This window comes from Phytophthora infestans, genomic scaffold (assembly GCF_000142945.1).
Source record: "Phytophthora infestans T30-4 supercont1.28 genomic scaffold, whole genome shotgun sequence".
Classification (NCBI taxonomy): domain Eukaryota; phylum Oomycota; class Peronosporomycetes; order Peronosporales; family Peronosporaceae; genus Phytophthora; species Phytophthora infestans.
This window is the reverse complement of record NW_003303731.1, coordinates 1,835,431-1,852,479: the sequence shown is the minus strand read 5'-3', so window position 1 is coordinate 1,852,479 and position 17,049 is coordinate 1,835,431. Positions and strand designations below refer to the sequence as shown.

Here is a 17,049-nt window from a genome sequence, read left to right as displayed (position 1 = left end):
GATTTAGCAGCTTTCGAGGCCGTTACCAAGAAGCTACAGAAGTCTACGCTAAATTTGTCCGCTTCGCGCCGTCTTTTGATCAGATTGTAAAGGAGTACCTAGCCTTAAAGCCTCGGCTGTCAATAAAGGCATCTATAGTGAACAAACCCAATTTAGGGCAAGGTCTAGTTAAGCTACAGTGGGGAGACACTAAACGTCGCGGAAAAATTAGCCTGCGCTGAATTTAGGTCGCCTGATCTCGAACGGTCGTCTTCAAGAGCCGCCTAGAAGTGTTATATTGTGAGAACAGCGTTTAAGAAACGCAAGGTCGTGAAGCGCGCGCACTACGTTGACGTCGCGTACATCCCGCCAATGTCTAGCGAGTGCGAGCGCTTCTTCTCACTTGCTAAGCTGGTGCTGTCTGATCTACGCAAGCGAATGTCTCCAGCCGGGCTTGAGATGATAATGTTTCTGAACTACAATCGCGACTTGTGGGACCTGAGTGCGGTGGACAAGGTACGCTCGAGTATACCGGAATTATGCAAATATTTAAATTATTAATTTGCCCAGCTCACATCGATGTATTAATTTAATTATTGCCTTTTCGGGTTCCCTGCAATGGCTACATGTACCTTTTAATAGGCTAGCATTGTGTATCTAGATAGCCAGTGGGGAAACTATTGGGTGGGCGGTTGTCTGCCCCCATGGTGACGGAGATGGAGAAGTCGCTGCGATGGTCGGCCTGCAGCACCATTGCGACACTGTGGGCGAGCTTCGCTGCATGTTCGTCAAAGAAGCACTTTGACGTGTCGGATGATTCGGAAATACTTAAGTACGTACTTCACGCAAAGATCTCGATTTCGTTTTTTTCTGATTCGGTCAGTTTTGATACCGTAATCATGTGAAGCTTACTTCATTATTAATTATTACATGTAGTTAGGTATAAACTATTACTTAAAACTTACTTAAGTAAATAAAATTTTAGGACTTCGAAGAACAGTTCATGTACAGTAGAATGCGTAATGATGGACACGATGTCCATTATTCAGTTTACCTGAAACAGGTATGGCGACCGGCCAGCAAACCGAAGTCTGCGTCCGCCAGTATTTGCCAACGGACCAAGAGGGCTTGAACGCCGTCTTCGTCGATGGCTGCGAGTCCTACCGCGACAGCTTTCGGTCCCTCGTTCAAGATCGCTGGACAAATTTCATCCAGGAAGGTCTCGACGGAGACCTATCGCGCATTCCCAGCACCTACATTGCTCCGGGCGGTAATTTCTGGGTCGTAACGACGATGGAGAACAGCGAATAGAAGATTGTAGGACTGGAGAAAAAGGGAGGCGGTACGGCGCATGGCTGTCTCGAGCGCTTTCCGTCGCCACGGCCTCGGCAAGCGGCTAGTAAACGAGCTTGAGACCTGGGCCAAGAATCACGGCTTCACCAAGATCATCCTCATGAACGGTGGGCCCAAGGAAGACGCGCGTGCCTTCTACCGCGCCATCGGCTACCTAGACAATGGTATGAAGGTGGTGTCCGTTGAGCCGCACGTGGAAGTGTTCCAGCTTGCCAAGCAACTGTGAGCGCTCCTCTTAGCATTTAGTACATGTACAAGTAAATCAACATCTGATGGTACATGTACCGGTACATGTAGAGTCAACATTGTAGACTACATGATGTACACGATGAACCGGTGTTGCAATATCCCGACAGCACCTAACTTGGGTCCCGAGGCAGTTTACCGTATAAAAGACAAAGGTCGTTACAAGTATTACGTGTACCCTGACTGCACTCGAATCTTTGATGCAGCACCAGCGCTATTCTCCCGCAAACAAAACAATTTGCAGACTTGGCACGACCATTCATTTCTCATTTGATCTTCGTCTGCAGACCCCGAAACTGAAACACCAGAACGGTCATGGTCCCCATCACCTCCTCGAAATCGACCCCCGACTCGGCAGAGATCGTAGTCCGCGAGTTCCGCAACGAAGACCTGCTCCAGGTGATTGAACTGTTCAAGGACGGCATGCTCCAGTACTCCAAGAGACAACAGGACCCGCATCTGGACGACTACATCGCCAATAGCCTCAAGACGGACCTCAGCGACATCAAAGGCACGTATTCTACGCCAGGCGGCAACTTCTGGATTGCTACGCCCCGTGATGATCCGACGCTGATCATCGGCATCGTCGGGCTCGAGGCGAAGCCGAATAACGAGGGTGAGCTGCGACGCATGTCAGTTAAGCATACTCATCGTCGATTCGGCATCGGGCGTCTGCTCATTTCAACGCTCGAGCACTGGGCTGTCGAACACGGGTTCCACAAGATCTGGCTCACCACGGGTGGTGTGATGGAAAAGGCACGGGGTTTCTACACCTCGATGGGCTACACGGAGACTGGGACCATTGTGGTTCACGAGCAGCCTCGCTTTGAGGTCATCATGATTGAAAAAATGCTTGTACCGACGATCTCTGCGTGAGCTATAATTGTACATGTACCGGTATGCTCGCACTCATCTAATCAAACACTTCTAATCCTCATCTGATCGTTCAGATTGATGCAGGGGTTTTTGCTGTTGTTCGTGCAAACAAAGCGAACAAAGTCTAGGCAATGCTTGGTTAACCTGCCACACCGGCACGCTCTAAATCAATGACACTTCTATATTCGCCTTCGACTGCACACGTCCCTTGTCTAATTTATATTATCCACAGACCGTCATGGCTCCTACGGTCGCTGCAACGATGGCAATCCCACCAGCACCAGTTCCAGCCAACGATGCGACTAAGATTGTGATTCGTCCGTTCCGTCAGGACGACTTGCAAGTGATTCAATTGTTCAAGGAAGGCATGCTCTGCTATCCCGCCCAACAGGAGAACCCGCGTCTGCTTCAGTTCATCGACGACAGTCTCAAGACGGACCTTAGCGACATTGAAGGCACGTACATCGCTCCTATGGCAATTACTGGGTTGCCACGCCACACAACGAGCCGGCCCTGGTGGTGGGCATGGTAGAAATCGAAGCGAAGCCCAACAATGAAGGCGAACTACGTCGCATGTCGGTCAAGACGAGTCATCGGCGGTATGGTGTCGGCCGTATGCTGCTGTCAACATTAGAAAATTGGGCACTGACGCACAAAAAAGATCTGGCTCACTACGGGAAGTGTGATGCAGAGGGCTAGAGATTTTTTATGTGTCGGCGGGCTTCGTTGAGATCGATGCATACCTCATCCGAGAAGAGCCTCCAGTTTACGAGGTGGTCAAGCTCGAGAAGATGCTGAAAACAACAGACTAAAACAAGCACCATAATTCCACCTCGAGAAACATATTTGCTCTGGTTTATTGGCACGGTATCACACTGTCACTGGAAATGTTCAAACGAAACAAAATTTAAATGATTACATGGATATGACGTACAGTACTCTTTCTTCTCATCCAATTAAGGAGATAGCACCAAGGATTTGTATTACGCCCATCGGCGGAATGACGGCAGTCAAGTTGACGATCTGCGCGGTGATTCTGCTTTGTCATTTCAGTCATTTCTTTTCAATCCCTGTTTATTAATAGCGTGACTATGGTTTCCCGTACGATTACGGAGTGAAAACGTGGAGGAACTTCCTTCAATAGAGCTGAAAACCTTTCCCACCACCGACAAGCCAGCCAGCCACTTTCGAATTGTAGCTCGATCGTTGCCACAAGTAGAAAAAAACTTTGGGCATCCTCGCCAGTGGTCTCGAGATCCGTCAATACCGTGTCGAAGACCTGCCTCAGGTTGTGGGGGTGTTCAAGGCGGGGATGTGGTCGTACGAGGCGTTCCACGCCATGCCCGAGCAATCGGAGGCGTACCTTCAAGAGAGTCTGAACAGCGACTTGAGCGACATCGAAGGCACCTATATCGCTCGAGGTGGCAATTTTTGGGTTGCAACACCGAAGACAGATCCAGCAAAAGTGGTAGGCTTCGTGGGTCTCAGACAACAAGGAAGGAGAGTTGCGACGATTGTCCGTGAAAGACACTCATCGACGTTTTGGTGTTGGGCGGAGCCTCATCGATGCACTCGAGAAATGGGCTCAAGAGAACGGGTTTCGAAAGGTCTGGTTGACGACAGCAGGCGTCATGGACAAGGCTATAGCGTTCTACCCCTCCGTTGGGTTCAAACACACTGCCGTCATCGTGGTCAGTGAAGACCCGTACTTCGAAGTGTACAGGTTTGAGAATCTCCTGAGGAGCTCGGATAAATAAGCGTCGGAAGTCAACTCAGAAAAGTTTCTTCCACTTGACAGTGCTGTAAGAATTATTGTCCATTCTGTCTCCAGTACTTGTATTCATTCTCCAGCAGTGCTTATGGCATAGCAGGCACGCGAAGGGGTGTAGCGACGTTGACGACTCGAGCAGCATCGAGGCTTCGTATGCCTGAAGGTTCTGCTTATTAATAGGTTGTATTAATAACACTTCTGTCGGAGCCGGCGGCGGGCATGTTGGCTTTCGGTGCTCAGGACGCCAGCTACACCGCTGTATCTGAAGGGAGGCTATCGTTGGTCAGCTGCTATTATAATTGGTGCGGTGGATGAAGACTGGGCTCGTGCATACTTGCATATACATGTACTCACAGACAAAGAGCTCCGTCATCAACAATCCGAAATGTCATTTTTTTCCATTTGAGAATATAACGCGAATGAAAAGTGATCCCAGCAGTAGACTTTATTTTTCCCCAGGTAGGAGTAAGCACAGATTTACGACGCGTCACTACATTCATGAAGCGTGGCCAGCTCACATTGTTGATATCCTGGCTCCCAAATATATAACTTACGACTTTGTATCCTATCATTCCTAATCGCTCACCCTATCAGCCATGGCCTTGAGGTTCACAACCATAGCGTAGACGAAGAAGACGATGAAGATGATCCAGATTGCGATGCATGCGAACTTGCTGTAGCCGCCGTATACGCGCAATTGCTGCGCGTCGAGCTTCTGACGTGGAAGGAGAAGCACTGAAAGAAGAGACATTGCGTGCACAGCGTACGCGATGAGCAGCAGCGACAGAAGGCGACCTGTTCCGTCGTCGACGCTCACGGGGGCCACGTCAGCCATCCAGTCGCTACTCAGGGTACGCATGGCGATTGCGATCGTACTACGGAACGACAGTAACATACCCTGAGTAGCACCCTCCGATCCATTCTCAGCGATCTCGGTAGCTGGGATCAATGAGAAAATAGTAATGATACCATCTGTGAAGCCCGTGATGCAGCCGAGCGTGTCGTAGAATGCCTGCGTGCGGACTGAAGGCACGTAGATCATCATGACAGCGCGGAAGGTCTCGGGGATAACCATAACAGCAATACCCAGACACACGCATCTTCGCCAAGACGAGTTGGACCAGAAAACCTTCCACATGATCATAGACGCCATGGTGGTCACGTACTTGAGTGCGTTGGTTATGAGCGTCGTGTTCGGATTGAGTCCCGCCATTCTGATGAAGACGGCGTTGGCTGAGCCAAAGTAGAAGCGCGTGGTCGCCAACAGGATGCACAGGAACAGCACGAGCTGCCACACGGCGCGTTGCTGACACATCCGGAAGAAGGATCCGATACGAGCACTGGCTGTGGACGGAGCCGTGGTGATCATGGCGACGCTGCCTTCTTCCGCGACAATCTCGTTCATGAAGCCTGCTTCGGCTTGAACAGTTCGCTCGGAGCAGTTACGCAGCACAAATGGCACAGGGATGAGGCTGAGTAGAGCCAACATCGCGTATACCCAGAACAGGTCGATTCGCAGCGCGTAGTTGTGCTTGCCGTCGTTGTCGAAGCGAACGAGAATGGCGGTCAACCACAGTCCAATCCACTCGATGCCGGTGCGGAAGAGCAGGTAGTTGATCTGCAGAGTACCTCGTGTAGTGAGTGGCTCGCGTTGGGACAGCTCGATGACACGGGCGTCCGTGGCGATCTTGCTGAGCATGGTACCGAACGTGGTGCCCATGATGAGGACCATGTAGTAGATGATGTAGTTACTGAGCTGGTCTTCCGTCGAGTTATCCACGTCCGCAGTGGCGGAGAGGATCATTAGGCCCATACACGTTAGGAAGCTCAACAGTGTTCCCGTGATCATGTAAGACTTCCGGCGGTAGCCTCCAATCGGCACAACATCTGACAATAGACCGAGGAAGAAGCTGAGTGTCGTGGGGATACTCAGCAAGCACTCGATGACGACAGAGCTCTCGGATCGTTGCAACAGAAGCGAGTGCATCAATGTCGGACGCATACAATATCGTAACACGGCATAAATAATGCTGCTCTGCGCCGTAGCGAACAGCAAACCAAAGTACGAGGCGGAGAAGAGACTGACGCCGCCGCCCTCGCGCAGCGCACCAAACTGTTGATAGTTAAAGAACTTGTTACCCGCCACGAATCGATTGTTGCCCAGCATTGCCGAGGGCTCGAGACTGTCGAAGCTGCTGCGACCGTCAGGACCGTAGGTCATGGTCATGGTCGAGTGGCCATGCTCCATGCCTCCGTAGTTTGACTCCGGCACCGAATTGGTGTAAGCGGAAGTGACGCTGTAGAAGCCGCCGCCATCCTTGCGGTTGGACGGCACGCCCATTTCTAACTGGACCCGTATATCAGCAGGCGAAAAGTAGTCGTTTGCCCGGTGAATTCCAGAGTGAGACCTAACTGAACGAGGTGGTGGCGCTGCGTAAGAGCAGGGTCATGACGAGCCCCTCGGGTGATAGAATTGATCCAGAAACTGCTGAAAATATCTGACTCTATCGTGCTTACCGTACAGTGGGACCAAAGAGTTGAGCAACGTCCCGGCTATGGCGACTCTGAGTCATCTGGAGCCAAGAATTACGGATACGGAGCTGAGCTAATTTGAACAAAGCAAGCGCTCAGTTCTACTTGATCAATGTACTGTAGACACACCAATGAAACATAAGATTATATAAAAATGAGCGTAATGTTCACTTGAACACTGTATGCGGAAGGAGATCACGGTCTCGATTTGCATAGAACAGTGATTCTCTCAAGGAAGTGTCAGCACAGTGGGATTGTAGGGCAAAGCTCCCACTTGCAGCGCACGCGGGGCTCCGAAAACGCAGCCGGTTTCGACGGACACAGTACATTGTACATGTATTGTAGTGTTGCAATTTGTTCTCTCGAAGGATCAAATTTAAAGTGATTTTCCGGATAATGAGCCGTGTCGAACAGCTAATTCTAAATCTTCCAAACAGGTACATTTTTAAAGGGTTCTTTACAAAGATCGCGTTTTAGTCAGACTCCGTTCAGAAACCAGCTCATGAAGTTGTGTTTCGATACATTGACTCTGGCCACCTGAGTGCAATACACGTCGTCAAACCAGAATGGGTGATCTAGCTCCGGCCCCAATGCGATTCAAGAAAACTCCAGCAATCCAAACACGTTAGTTCGCCACCAACTCAGCGTGGAAGAAGCTCTTTTAAAGAGCGCCGATCAGTGCGGTCAACATGACGTTTGCTTGAAGTTAACACTTCAGCTAGATACCGAGGTGTACTGTACATGTATGACACGCAAGGACAAGTATCCTACATGTACATGTACAGTGGGTACAGAAAGTCTACGTCCAAACAGCTGGCGAGATCAAATCCTGAATTTTTGAGTAGTGTATTGATCCAGCCAATCAATGCAGAATATCATCGAATAGCGCAGACTGTAACGAATCAGAAGCTATTTTCACTTTGACGAGACGATATTTGCATCGCAAGTTATGGGGCGTCAAGTCCCTCAGGAGGGAAAAAAAGGGGACAAAAAAGTCAACGTCCAAGCCACTCATTCTGCGTTTTGCCATGACTGGCACAAGGTAAGAGCCCCAAAACGCAGACAGCCTCATTGCTGCAGTACTAACAGCTCCCAATGGATCTAGAGTGGAGCATTCGCGGCAGATCCGCGACCTCTGCGTCGCAAAACGCCACGACGGCCAAACCTATCAGGCTATCGCGGATGAGCTCAAGCTCCGAGTCTCTAGCGTCAAAACCATTGTTTCCAACGCAAAGAAGAACGGCCACACGCACTCCTTACTACGTTCTGGCCGCCCTCGGAAGACGACAGTCCACCAGGACCGCCAGATCGTGAGGGAAGCGAAGAAAAATCGACGCCTTAGCGCTGGAAAGCTGGTCAGTGTGGTCGAAAAGGGCCACGGCATCGCTCTGTCAAAGCAAACAGTGTGAAACCGCATTAAGGATGAAGGATTTAATGGTCGTGCAGCTCGAAAAAAACCTTTTTTGAGCAAGAAAAACATCAAAGCGCGATATGCGTATGCACGTCAGATGTTGAAGTTGAAGGACGACGACTGGAAAAAGGTAGTGTTCAGTGATGAGTCGTCCGTCTGGCTCACTGGGGCTGCGGGGAGGGTTTTTGTTTGGCGTAAGCCTGGGGAGGAGTTCAAGAACGAATGTCTAGCACCTACGTTTAAGTCTGGAAGAGAGACCTTGATGGTTTGGGAATGTATCACCTACGAGGGTGTGGGTGCACTTCACATGTGTGACTCAAATATTACTGGTGCGTACTACAAGAGCATTTTGGAGCAAAATCTGCAAGCGACGGTCTCTGTGCTTGGTGTTGGCAACGACTACAAGTTCGTACCGGATGGTGCTCCTGGCCATCGTGCTCGTCTAGTGAAAGACTACCTGAGAGAAAAAAAGGTGGAGCTTTTACCCCATCCAGCCCAGAGCCCAGATCTCAATCCAATCGAGAATCTCTGGGCTCTAGTCAAGCAAGAACTGTTTAAACGACCTGCGTCAAGTGTGGACGACTTGAAAGAACAAATCCAGGAGATTTGGTACGATATCGAGCCGAAAACCGTTCAAGATCTCTACCACTCCATGCCGAAGCGCCTACTTCAAGTTAAAGACAACCGAGGGGGTCACACGAAGTACTAAAGGTGCGTGAAAGCTTCAGATAGTGTTCGTATGGCTACTACTACAACATGGGATGCAAAAGTGTTTACAGCAGCTCTTAAAAGTTGAGAATAACAAAATAGACTTTCACTTTTTTTGCCATAATTTTACTTCTTTTTTGTTTGAGTGGGCTCAACTTCTACCAGCTTCTGTCAATCTGGTCAAATGATAGTTTGTTGGAAAGCCTTCACGTCAGGCATTCATATCATGCATAGTAACCAATCTAAATACCGTCAGGGACCAAACGCCGTGGGCCAACGTGCTCAAGGAGACGTTGGACGTAGACTTTCTATACCCAAAAAAATAGTTGTACTCGACTATTTTTTATATAAACAGTCGAAGTGCCTGATGTGCTGCGCTTCACCTTTCCACATCAGGGTGTTAGCGCTCCGATTTGACAGATGACCGTCAACACCACTGCAACGCCGGTGCTGTAACCTACCAGGTCGCTTGCAAGCACAGGGACAGCTCACACGGACTTGGACAGCGATGATCTCACGATGATCAAACTGCCGCGTGGCCCGAAGGAAACCACAAATTGAAAGAGACTTGCATCTTTAAACCAATGATTTAAAACCACGACCTGCCAAGGTTAAATTTATACATTTTTTTGAGCTGCAGCCGTGCAGGGACATCATCAGCATAGAAGTGCTACACGTGGATACGTGTTGCGATACTGGCAGGTTGCACTTGGTGGTCTTCAGGTTGCACTCAGTGGTCTTAGCGAGGAGACAACGAGCGTTTGAGCAACAATATTACCTTCTCTACGACAGCAGCTCTATTCCATTGCACCTCACATACACATGGGCAAGAACAGGGATGGATGCAGGGGTTCCGAAAATGTTATTTTTATTAAATATATTTTTTATTTTGCAGTAAAATAATTTATTTTCGAGCTCCCATTTCAAAATCAAATAATTTATTCTGCGCTCTCTCCCGGCAATAACCTTTAACCGGGCTCGATGGAGCCCTACGGACCAGCGGTCCAGCTAAACCGCAATCTACAATCGATCTGCCGCGCTCTTGCCCTCTCAATTCGATGGTTGGTCGCTGAACCGAGCCTAGTGGAACGCTGCCACACTCCGGAAGGTTGGGCGTGGTGAGGCTCCCACCAACTAGACGAGTATCAGCCCACTGTGTATTGCATGCAATAACACCAATAATTTTTGCACCCGTGGTGCTCCAAGCACTTAAAATTATTTTTATTGCTGTTTTGCCAGTCTCAATAAAAATAACATTTTCGGAACCTCTGGATGGATGCTCGACGAATTTTCGTCAGCTATCATAGAGGCGACACTGTCGACGACAGGTGTCCTGTTATTTACCCGGCAGCAATACCATCCGGTGATATGCATTTGGTACTCTCAAATCGAGACCATGAGGAAAATGTAACCGCGTGATCCGCCCACCAGCGGAAAAGAACTGCGTATGATACGCCGTATCGTCGTTGCTGCATCGCAAGCTGGCGCGTTTCATTTTTATGCGTCGTAACTTAGCGAACACTCTCGCCGTACAATTCAACGTTGTCATGTGAGCGCTTGGTAATGAAGCACCCCCACAGATGCAGCCCTTTGCGTCGCTGCCTGCGCGAGCTTTAAGGCTGCTCTTGATGGCAGTCGCTTCTCCTCTTCAACTTGCACTCCGTTAGTGCATGACGTCCATAACCACTTGGTTTTTGTAAGCCAATTCAAAACCTACACTCTGGGATTCTCCAGCACGTGAAGAACACCCTCAGCTGCCGACTCCATTGCTCCACGCCCCCCGCTTCCATCCACACAACATCCACACACTCCTCCCCTATCTTGTCCACGCTGTTGTGTAGCAATGACGTCGATCTTCAGTGCGGGCCAGTCTATCTCAAGCATCGGCAAGTCCATGACTGCCATCGCCCGTGTGGAGGAACACCTCGCCACCTTCATGAAGAAGGTAAGCACGCTGCATTCGTACAAACTCAATCCGTAAAAGAGCATAGCAAGCTGACGTTAGAAATTGCATATTCTGTCAACTGGTAGGTGATTTACTTTGAAAAGTTCTTCCAGCGCATGGGGCAGAATCTGCCAACCTGTACGTTGCCGTCGATCGACAAGTCTCCTGTGTATTTACTGACAGATCGCTGTTTGTATTGTGCAAGTTTAGGCGTCATGGACACAGCGATGCTGTTGTTTCAGCGCTGCTACGAGTACCGAGACGAGATTCGCGACGAGTTAGAGTGAGTAGCTCAACTTCAGCTTTGACAGGATAGCACAGTGTTTAATCATGTGTATTGCTGTCGGTAGATCTACCGTGGCGTACGTGGCAGATGCAGGCCGCTGGGTTGTAGGAATGGGCGATTGGAACAGCAAGATGGAGAAGCGGTTGAACCAGATCAGCGAGCTCGTACTACTGGCCAACACGCTGCTGACGGAGTATGCTGTGACGGGCCAAGTGGGCGCTGAAGGTTGTCGAGAAGATCTGGACGCCTATCTGCAGATTTTATCAGCCACTGTCACGTTGAAGAATGCGCCTGTGGATGGAAAAATTACCGGTACTGCAGGATCGGATGGTCGGCCTCCAGTAGCTCGAGCTCAGTCAACGACCGCCGCCGAATTCAGCTCGGAGATGTCGGCTCTTGGGACGGAGATTACAGGGGCGTTCTCTGAGATGTTTGGGAGCCAGGAATTCGGCAGATCCGCGTCATCAGGAACCATCGGGCAGACATCCAGAGCCCAATCTTCTGAGCCAGATAATGACGCCATGAACCCATTTACAGATTCATATCGACGTCCAGTTGACCCGTACGCCAAAGGGGTAAGCAGTGCTGGTGCTTCAGTGAGTAGCAGTGTACAGAGTCTGCCGAATGGACCATTTGGAGGTGCAGTGCCTGAGTACCCACTCTCGGATGGAGACACCCCGGAAGGTCCATTGAGTCCTGTGAGTATGGGCGAGTACGAGTGCTTGGAGATCGACTCGATTCCGAAGTACGCCGCCTTTAAATCATCTGCTCAGCTCGCTCGACGCCAGTATACACCGGGGAGCAATAGCCTTGCTGCCAGCATGACAAGTGATGGCGGGAGAAGTGTGTTCAGCGAGTCCAGTACAGAGTACAACGACTTGTTTCCGTTACCGGTCTCGAAAAGTCTCAGCTGTCTGGATACGACCACTTCTTCGAAGAAGAAACTTCCGATGAAGCCGATCATGGACATGAATTACTCGTACGACTTCCAGTGTGAGGCAGCACACAACCCGTTCCTCTCACCAAATACGCCGGGCCCAGTGGCGTCGCCCCCTGACGTCCCCACTGTAGCTGACTTGCCAACTCTATCGTCGTCGGAACATAAATCAATGCAGTCGAGCAACGGACTTACGTCATCTCCACCATCGCCAGCACCGATAACTACACCGACTATGGCGATATTTGATACAAACATCGTGTCAGATCAGACAAGTGCACCCGGCTTGACCACCTCTCTTGCTACTTCTGCTGTTGGAAGAAGTGCAGTAAGGGGGCCTGTTCTCGGGACAGTGGCCTCGCCACCAGAACTTCACGAAGCTATCGACTATAGCAAAGCACACCCTGAAGCGCATCCAGCGCCAATCAGTGGACAAGTCGCGAGCGCGCAGCCTTGGAGTACTAACAACCACGGTATGCCAGAGGAAGGCGCTGACGCTGAGCAAGAGCACCGTGTTATTGATAACGAGTATGATCTGTTTGGGGTGAGCAAGTCGTAACATGAGCTCAGTAACATAATTTGCATGATATTTCTCGTCCTTCTGTCTCAGTTGCATCAGGGCGTGCCGTTTTTGTGGCGTTTGTAGTGCTCAGACGAGTCAGGAAGTGGAGGAGCGACCTCGACGTTCAGTCGTTGGCGCAGCTTCTCGATTGGCGTCTCGAACTCCTCTTCATACATGACGCAGTGCAGCGAGTGCGCGTTCCTGGACGCGCGGTTGGCCCAGGGCACATACACCTTCACAAGCAGACAGCGCTCCTCGCTGGAGAGACGCAGCGGGCCTACAAATGCGCTTAGAGCACTCACAGGCAGTTTGGAATGCGCCATCTCGACGTACTTGAGCGCAATCTCGCCCAGCTCCGTTGGGGGCACGTCGAATAGCGTGTGCCAGAAATCATGCAGCTCGCGGTGACGCTGCATGACATACGCGAGCTCCGGGTCGTCCACAAATCGTACAGGTGAGCGGCCGTCAGCGTCAAAACCGTGCGAATCCATGAACGTGGCATAGCGGCGGCCGAATGAGTCCTCCGGCAGCGCGCGCAGGTAGTCCATGTCGATCTTATCGTTGCGGATTACAGGCTTCTCGGCCAAGATACGCGCTCCCACGGGGTCGGCGCACATACGCGCGTGGATACGACGAAGCGCGTCGCGGCCTGTGACTTCTCCTAACGCTGCCAACATGTCGCCACGCTCCGGGTTCGCGAACACAGTCAGCGCCGATGTGACTGACAGCACGAGCTTTTGCAGCGGCGAAGTCGGCATGTGCGAGTCATACTGTATGCGGCGCTGCGGTAAACCAGCCACAGGCTCCATAGACTGATTTGAAAAGGGAGCGACAGACGGAGACGCGGCCGACTTGCGCGTGAGCGCGCGCGAGGCGCTAGCTGCTGGGGATGCCAAGCGAAAGCGCACCATGAAGGAAGATATTAATATGAGCATGAGGCCAAAATTGCGAGGCACTCGAATTTTACCCAATCAGAGAGCTAAATTTCAGCTATGTGGATTGGCTGAAAAGACGCAAGGAGGATGGGTACGATCTTAGAGCCCGCCGTCGTCCGCCGCCGCAAAAGAAGGCCGCCGTCAAGACAGCCAGGAGACGGCACCGCACACTCTGCGGCGCAAGCGGACGAGCAAGGATGGCGGACAGCAGACGCGTGTTCGTGCAGCTGGCGGGCGTGCGGGACTCGCAGGTGGAGGTTGGAGCGCCCGTCATGGCCTTTGTCATGCCCACAGACTCGTGGCTTTCTGTCGTCAACGAATTCCTCATGGTGCGATAACAATACCTGTGGGCTTATAACGCTGCTAGAAGTAGCATGTGGCTCACACAAATTGGCGCTGATGGGGAGATCGCATTGATTAACTTGTGTCGTGTGTGTCATATCGTAGAGCTGCAATGACGATGACATGGAGGTGGAGCAGCGGCCGCCGGGACTACTCGAAGGCTGCGTCGTGCTGCACGCGGCGTCGCTGCAGCAGACCTCGGACCCGGCAGGCTGTGAAGATGGCAAACAGTACATTTTATGTATGAACGCAGATGACGCTGTACGACTACAGAAGCAAAGGTTCGGAGACAGCACCGCCAGCAGCGTCACTGGAACCAGCGACACCGACGCGCTGGCCCGTGGCAGCATCGCTCTGACCGACCAGCTCGAGTCTCTGGAAGAACTAGACTATTACTTTGACGACGCTGGCACACTACGCCACTGTCGCACGAACCAGGCCGTGTACGAGCTCATGAGCGATGAGAGACGTGCAGGCGAGCTGGACGACATCGTCAAGGCTGCAATCTTTCACATCCAGATGGAAATGCTGGCTGAGCTGGCCTTCAAACAGGCGCGTGTCCCGCTCGACCCAAGACCTGACGAGCCAAAGGAAGCTCGTTCCAGTATTTTCCTAACTTCGGACTGGCGTACCAACGCAAACCTTCTCGTGGTGGTCAATGGTGGACGTGGAGCGCAACCAGGTATTTGGAGTCGAGATCTGCTAATACAGGAAGGTTTGGAACTGGGATCGATGCTGCCAGTGATGCGTCGTGCCACCGCCTGCAACTTTGGCGTGGCCGTGGTTAACCCCTCCACTAGCAACGTTACCATCGGGAATGATACTTTCCCTATTCGAGGGAGCTCGTCCCCCGATGAACACATGCTCTATGTGTGGGACAACATCATTTCCCGTGCTCAAGCACGCAACGTCTACGTTTTAGCGTACTCGTTCGGCGCTAAGTCGGTGGTGACGCTTATCCAGAAGCGAGAGGAACAGGTCGTCAAGCGGGTAAATGCGCTCGTGTTTGCAGAGGGCGCGTACCGCATCGACCCGTCGACTACATCTCCAGCTGTGGCCCAGTTCTTGAAGCAGCGTGCTATCAACTTTAAGGGCGACGCTCAGATCTCTGTGGGTGCACATATTCCCGCAGAAGAGGAGAAGCTCTCATGTAGCTGTCTGTCAGTTGGAGATCTCACGGCGTCAGGACCATCAGCGGACGGAAAATCGCCTCCAACTGCAGCGCCTACCTCAGCGCTGTCCAAGCGCAGCAGCAGCAACAAAGCGCGTACTATTAGCCTCTCGCTGGAAACGACATTCACTTATTTCGTATCTGCCCGTGATCGCGGCTGTGGTGCTGCGCAGTTTATCTCAGAGTCGGAAGCCAAGACGCGGACGTGGCTTGGAAACGTGATTCGCCATCGTCTGGACTCGCTGAAGCCTAAGAAGCAAAGTCGACGTCTCAGTGCAGCAATGGGTACCAATGCGAGCGAGTCGCCGCATCATCGGAAAACAGCTCGGCGATCGTCGCTGGACACAGACGCAAGCTCGTCGGCAATGCGCGCATCGATCGCCAGCAGTCGCGGTAGCAACTCGTCCAGCCATCACTCGCACGGCGTGTCAGTAAGCGACTTTGACTTGATCAAGGTGATCGGCAAGGGATCGATCGGCAAAGTTTTCCTCGTACGCAAGAAAGACACACACGTTGTTTACGCCATGAAGGTGTTGCGCAAGAAGAACGTGGTTCGCCACGGCTTGGAAGAGCATATCAAGACGGAGCGTCTAATTCTTGAAGAGATCGACCACCCGTTTATTGCGAGGTTGCGCTTCTCGTTCCAGACAAAGGACAAGCTGTACCTCGTGACCGATTACTGCTCTGGTGGAGAGCTGTTCCATCATATGTCGGACGATGGCTTCTCGTACGAATTGTCTCGATTCTACGCGGCTGAACTTGTGCTGGGACTGGAACATCTTCATCGCCTCAAGGTAGCCTATCGCGATCTCAAACCGGAGAATATCCTTGTTGAGGCCTCTGGCCACTTGCGCATTACAGATTTTGGGTTGTCCAAGCTGAACGTGGTTTCGGACAAAGGTGCGCAGACACTGGTGGGCAGTCCCGAGTATCTCGCACCTGAAGTGTACAACATGCAGAAATATGGCTACGCTGTCGACTGGTGGTCGCTCGGAGTGTTTCTCTACGAGATGCTCACTGGAGTGCATCCTTTTTTTGACGATAATCGGGAGGTCATGGTGAAGAAGATCATGACTCCTGGCTCCGTGAGCACGATGATGCCACCGGAGATGCCTCCCGAGGCAGCGTCGTTGATCTGCGGTCTGCTCACATTTAACCCCACCGAGCGGCTGGGATCGCGTGGGTCTCACGAGCTGCGTGATCACCCATTTTTTGCTGGAGTTTCCTGGGACGGACTAATGCGACGCGAGGTGATACCACCGTGGCATCCGGTGGTGCAAGACGAGCTGGACGTGGGCAACTTTGACGCCGAGTTCACGTCCGAACCAGTCGTGGACAGCGTGTGCACGCACCAGTCGATGGTGCTGAGCTCCACTTTTACTGATTTTACATTCAACCCCAGCATCTCGGATTCCATGCGCAAGAGATAAAATCTTAGAGTTAAGACCGTCAATGCGTTTCGCTTGCATTCTTGACCACCTACAGTAGTAATGGTCCTGTCTAGGCTAGCGCATGCAAGAAAAAAGGTGTACGTGCGTGCAGTGATAATAAACAAAACTTAGTCGTGCGTTTTCCGTCTGTCCATCGGATGGCACGATGAAGATACTTCTTACCTGTGCAAGTTTAGTTGCATACGTGTTCTAGCAGTTGTAAAAGGAAGGAGATTGGGTCATTTTTGCGACAGGCGACGCAATTATACCGGAGATGTTTTAATAAATCTACTCAGACAGCACTCACCCCAGACGTCACTATTGCACGCTCTCACCCCGGACGCCATTATTGCGTGCGCTGGCATCTTTCAGCTCCGTTGGTCATCTCCGACGCTAACCATTCAATAAAACGCAGATGTTCTGGGTCGGAGCACGCCTGTAACGGGCGTGGCGACGTTGAAGTGATCTGGCCAATCAAAGACCGCCGTTGGACAACTTCAAGCAAAAGATAACGGCCGAAAAAGCGCACCCAGTCAATGGGCTTGACCAAAAGTGCCAGCAATAA

The 17,049-nt window shown here is 51.4% G+C and overlaps 4 protein-coding genes across 4 annotated transcripts; 2 read left to right on the top strand and 2 right to left on the bottom strand.

The window, feature by feature from the left end:
• Positions 1-4,799: 4,799 nt before the first annotated feature.
• Positions 4,800-6,566, bottom strand: PITG_13418 (uncharacterized protein; the record flags this gene model as incomplete). Its single annotated transcript, XM_002900005.1, has 1 exon — positions 4,800-6,566. The coding sequence occupies one exon, from the start codon at positions 6,564-6,566 to the stop codon at positions 4,800-4,802; it is 1,767 nt and encodes a 588-aa protein (XP_002900051.1).
• A 4,074-nt stretch (positions 6,567-10,640) lies between these two features.
• Positions 10,641-12,104, top strand: PITG_13417 (uncharacterized protein; the record flags this gene model as incomplete). The annotated part of the gene is made up of 6 exons (XM_002900004.1): positions 10,641-10,821; positions 10,908-10,959; positions 11,032-11,104; positions 11,172-11,894; positions 11,961-12,010; positions 12,064-12,104. 6 exons carry the CDS (start codon positions 10,720-10,722, stop codon positions 12,102-12,104), a joined length of 1,041 nt encoding a protein of 346 aa, XP_002900050.1.
• A 555-nt stretch (positions 12,105-12,659) lies between these two features.
• Positions 12,660-13,508, bottom strand: PITG_13416 (ubiquinone biosynthesis protein COQ4; the record flags this gene model as incomplete). Its single annotated transcript, XM_002900003.1, has 1 exon — positions 12,660-13,508. The coding sequence occupies one exon, from the start codon at positions 13,413-13,415 to the stop codon at positions 12,660-12,662; it is 756 nt and encodes a 251-aa protein (XP_002900049.1).
• A 230-nt stretch (positions 13,509-13,738) lies between these two features.
• Positions 13,739-16,484, top strand: PITG_13415 (protein kinase, putative; the record flags this gene model as incomplete). Its single annotated transcript, XM_002900002.1, has 2 exons — positions 13,739-13,870; positions 13,989-16,484. 2 exons carry the CDS (start codon positions 13,739-13,741, stop codon positions 16,482-16,484), a joined length of 2,628 nt encoding a protein of 875 aa, XP_002900048.1.
• Positions 16,485-17,049: the final 565 nt, after the last annotated feature.